The sequence below is a fragment of the Arachis ipaensis genome, chromosome B02 (assembly GCF_000816755.2).
Source record: "Arachis ipaensis cultivar K30076 chromosome B02, Araip1.1, whole genome shotgun sequence".
In the NCBI taxonomy this organism is placed as follows: Eukaryota; Viridiplantae; Streptophyta; class Magnoliopsida; order Fabales; family Fabaceae; genus Arachis; species Arachis ipaensis.
In genome coordinates this window covers 77,549,139-77,552,967 of record NC_029786.2, presented here as the reverse complement: position 1 = coordinate 77,552,967, position 3,829 = coordinate 77,549,139, and the positions used below count along the sequence as shown (strand labels likewise).

The window sequence follows — 3,829 nt, the reverse complement described above, 5'->3', positions numbered from 1 at the left end:
AACGATTGACCTTCTTGGTATCATTTAGGAATACAATTTGTGACACGAAAGTGAGTGAACTCGTGCGTAATTAAGCGAGTCGTCTTCACTTGCCTTTACCAACGCCAAATTCCATACTTCGATTCAAAATTTTACACCCTCGCAGCTCGCACCTTTCCCCCTTTCTGCTTCACCAACGTCAACTGCACTATCTCCCTAAACCCCTCACTTTCCCCACTCCCAATCCCAATCCCAATCTCAATCTCAATCCCATTGCCACTTCTCTCCGCTAAAATAAATTATTATTATAATAATAATAACAATAAATGGGTGGGAAACTCTTCTTTTGGCTCGTCATTTGTTTCCCTTCCAGCATTGCCCTTCTCGCCACAACTTTCTACCAGGTATTCTTCTTTCTTCTTTTAAAAAGGAAGCATTTCAAGTTCATGCATGATCTCCATTTTGCCACGTTAAGAATTTGTCATCCATTTCATTTTTTGTGTAATAAAGGTTTTGATCCTATCTGACTTGGAAGCTGACTATATAAACCCGTTCGACGCGGCGTCTCGGATTAACTACTTCATTCTTCCTGAGTACATAGGACAGGGAGCTCTCTGCGTACTGTGCCTCGTCACTGGACACTGGTTCATGTTCTTGCTCTCTCTTCCAGTTACTTGCTATCACATCATGCGGTTAGTATTCAATACTATATGAATTTGGACACAGTATGTTGAATTTTGCCATTTTATTTACTATTTTACTGTGTGATTGATGTATTTTGCTGCATTTGCTAGTACTATTTCCTAGGGGAGTAATGTCAGGAACCAACATTTTTTCGACGAACAGTGCCAAACTTTTAAAAGTTCTTTTGTTTATCTTGAATTTTAAAACTTAAATCATAAACCTTTAACCCTAAATCTTAAGTTATAAACCTAAACCCTAAAATTGGCTAATGTTGTCTAACTAAAAGTTGATTCCCTATGCTTTCTCTTCCTGGACTTATAATTGTGCTATTGTGCATGGGCATGGGGGAAGTATTTTATTTTTGCTTAAAATTTAGGGTTTTAGTTAGATTTGTTTTCGTGTTTGTTAGGAAGGTATGAGGTAGAATGACAAATAAAATATAGGAGATGCAGTTGGACCATTGAGATTGGGAAGTTAGCTAACCGTTTCATAAGACGAGTAGAAAACTTTTTATGTTAGGGTTTGGGAGGGCGGAGGAGGGGAAGGATGCAAAAATTGTACCATTTTTACGAGAAACATAGAATGATTGGGGCCTTGGGGTGTGTCCAGATTTTTACTTTTTCCGGAATGGTTCTGTTAGGTCACATGTTAGTGAGTCAATTTAGCATTTAGTATGAGCAATGATACATAGGTACATAGTTAGAACAAGGTTGTTAGAAATTTGGAGAGGAAATGTTGGATGGAATCATGGGGACAGATGATTTGACCTACATACACACCAAAGAGTCAACTGAATTGTGATGTATAATTCTGGAAAAAATAAATTTTGTCAAGATTTCTCATTATCTAGCATATTTTCTTACTACTTATGTTTGGTTACTGAATGAGGAAATTATTGAGATGGTTCTATATTTCATTCAATAGTTTCTGTTTGTTGATTCCTTAACATATTCGCTGATCGGAAATACGGTAACAATACCTTAGAGAATGCAGCAAACTTATAGATTTCTTGTTTATTTATTGGAGAGAAGAACCTATTATTAGCTTTGCCAAATGGAAGTGGACAATGTGTAATATAATTTTGACATTGTAAATTTTGCATTATATTTATATGCCTTGTAAATCTTTCTACTATCTTGATCTTTTCACATTTGAAGGACTAAGTTGAAACAAATTTGTTTTGGGGGAATCTAAGATTTTGGATTTTAACTCTTTTCCCTCTACATAATTGCATGCACGAATATATCTTGCTTTGTGAATCAAGATATAGAATTCTTTTAACGCATGGATAGAATGATTGTTTTGCATTCAATTTTAGTATCTTTTTACAAATTTTAGTATTTTATCCTATGTTGTTGTCCATATGCTGGTTCTTTTTTCCTCTATCTTTAATTCATATTTTACAGAAAGTCCTCAAAAGGGGGGAAAAAGGGTATTGGGAATTTTTTCATTTGCAATGCAACTTTTTGCCTCAACTTCATTTTCCAGATTCACAATCAAATTATATAAAAGCATTGTGAACTCTCTCGATAATTGGAAGATATTCAAGTTGTTAGTTATTAAGCAACTTCTCCCTGATATTGATATGCATTGAATATTATCTTTCTGCTTCTGTATGCACTGGTCAGCTTCTCTTTCTTACTGTCAGTATCTGGTGGTTTTGATTGAAACTATATTCTCAGACAATTTTTAGTCCCTTTGTCTCAAAAAGTGATGGATGTTTCATGCAACAAATTGGATGGAATGTATTAATCGCTCTCTTCGGCTAATGGCTATATTGAGTTTTATTAATTTGTTTGGCATTTAGTTAACTAGATATGCACCTAAGCTATTAATTTGTTAATATTATATACTGGTTATGTAAATGAAATAAGTTATGGTGCTCTTACTTTTTCAACCTCGTTTACTGCTTATTGAGAGCTAGTTTAGTTTAAAACTTTTCCATTTTGTGTATCTATATTCACCATTTGATATAAAAATTGAGAGGAAAACTGCAAACAAAGAAGAGAAACTGAGTTAATGATGTTTTCCCCGTATTAATGGTTTTGTACTTCTAAGTTGGTTTTATCTTATACATTGTGTGTTCTTCTATTACGACCACTCTCTTTCAGATATGTGAAACGGGAGCACCTTATTGATGTTACTGAAGTGTTTAGAGGACTTAATGCTGAGAGGAAATTTCGGCTAGCCAAACTTGTCATGTACTTAATACTCCTCATTGTAGTCATATTCAGGTTTGTCATTTCCTTAACATATACTTATCCACTAGCTATGGTTGTACAGTCTTACTGCTTATCTTTGTAAATCTATTTCTTTTTCTGATTATGGGTTTCCATTAGGATTCTGGCAGCAGGAAGTTCAATATTTTACCACAATTCCAAGTTTGAAGAATTAGACATTCGGTTGAATACTCTAGGATACTAGTATAATTCTGTAGTCCTCTCAACACAGATAGTGTGCACTGTTGTATATTAGATTGGTCTATCTCATTAGGAAATAATTATCTTATTTGGTTTTAGTGACTATTAGAGCCATGTATCTAAAGTTTCTTTACTACTTCCTCTGATATTGCTTTATATCTTCCCTAGTTGTCATGTTCTGAATTGTTGATGTAAAATTATGTGAAATTCTAATAAATTTCCTTGATTTGCAATTGTCCTTCTGCCATGTAAGCATGCATGTGTAAGCATACGTTACATGATTTTAATGAAGAGTTAAAAATAGTTTTCCCACAAAGTTTGAAAAGATAACAAATGTGCATATTGCAAATTAAAAGATTTTTCATTAATAAATTTGTTTTTGCAATGTGCAAGTTGCCATAGTTCTCATCCTCTGTAATCTATTTACTAGATTAAGGGCCTGTTTGTTTGAGTTTTAAAAAACACTGCTTAAAGCAGCAACAAAAATTTGAAAGAAGCAGCTGCTATGCTACATCATAGAAACACTAATTTCTTAAGCTTTAAGCAAACACAAGTACAGAACAGATCCTAAATAGAAAAGCAGCACTTCAATTCATGGGAATTATCTCCCATGTTTCATGCATTATGTGACAAGTGTTCCATGTTTTTCTGTCATTCAACTATGCACTTTCTCATGTTTTATCTCATAAAACATCCTTTTCCCTAAAATTGTGGAACCATTCTGCTTTACATTTTTCCTTTTATTC

At 33.9% G+C, this 3,829-nt stretch overlaps 1 protein-coding gene across 3 annotated transcripts in view; it reads left to right on the top strand.

The window, feature by feature from the left end:
* The window catches only part of LOC107628395 (protein cornichon homolog 1-like), a 5,674-nt gene continuing 1,862 nt past the window's right edge, over positions 18-3,829 (top strand). The window contains exons 1-4 of one of the 3 annotated variants that reach the window (XM_016331084.2): positions 18-383; positions 490-671; positions 2,775-2,897; positions 3,003-3,316. In XM_016331084.2, coding sequence (XP_016186570.1) covers positions 306-383; positions 490-671; positions 2,775-2,897; positions 3,003-3,087 — 468 coding nt within the window. In that variant the 5' untranslated portion in view covers positions 18-305 and the 3' untranslated portion in view covers positions 3,088-3,316. Of the gene's footprint in view, positions 384-489; positions 672-2,774; positions 2,898-3,002; positions 3,317-3,829 lie in introns of those variants that run through there. The other 2 variants (XM_016331086.2, XM_016331085.2) reach the window with 2 other exon arrangements.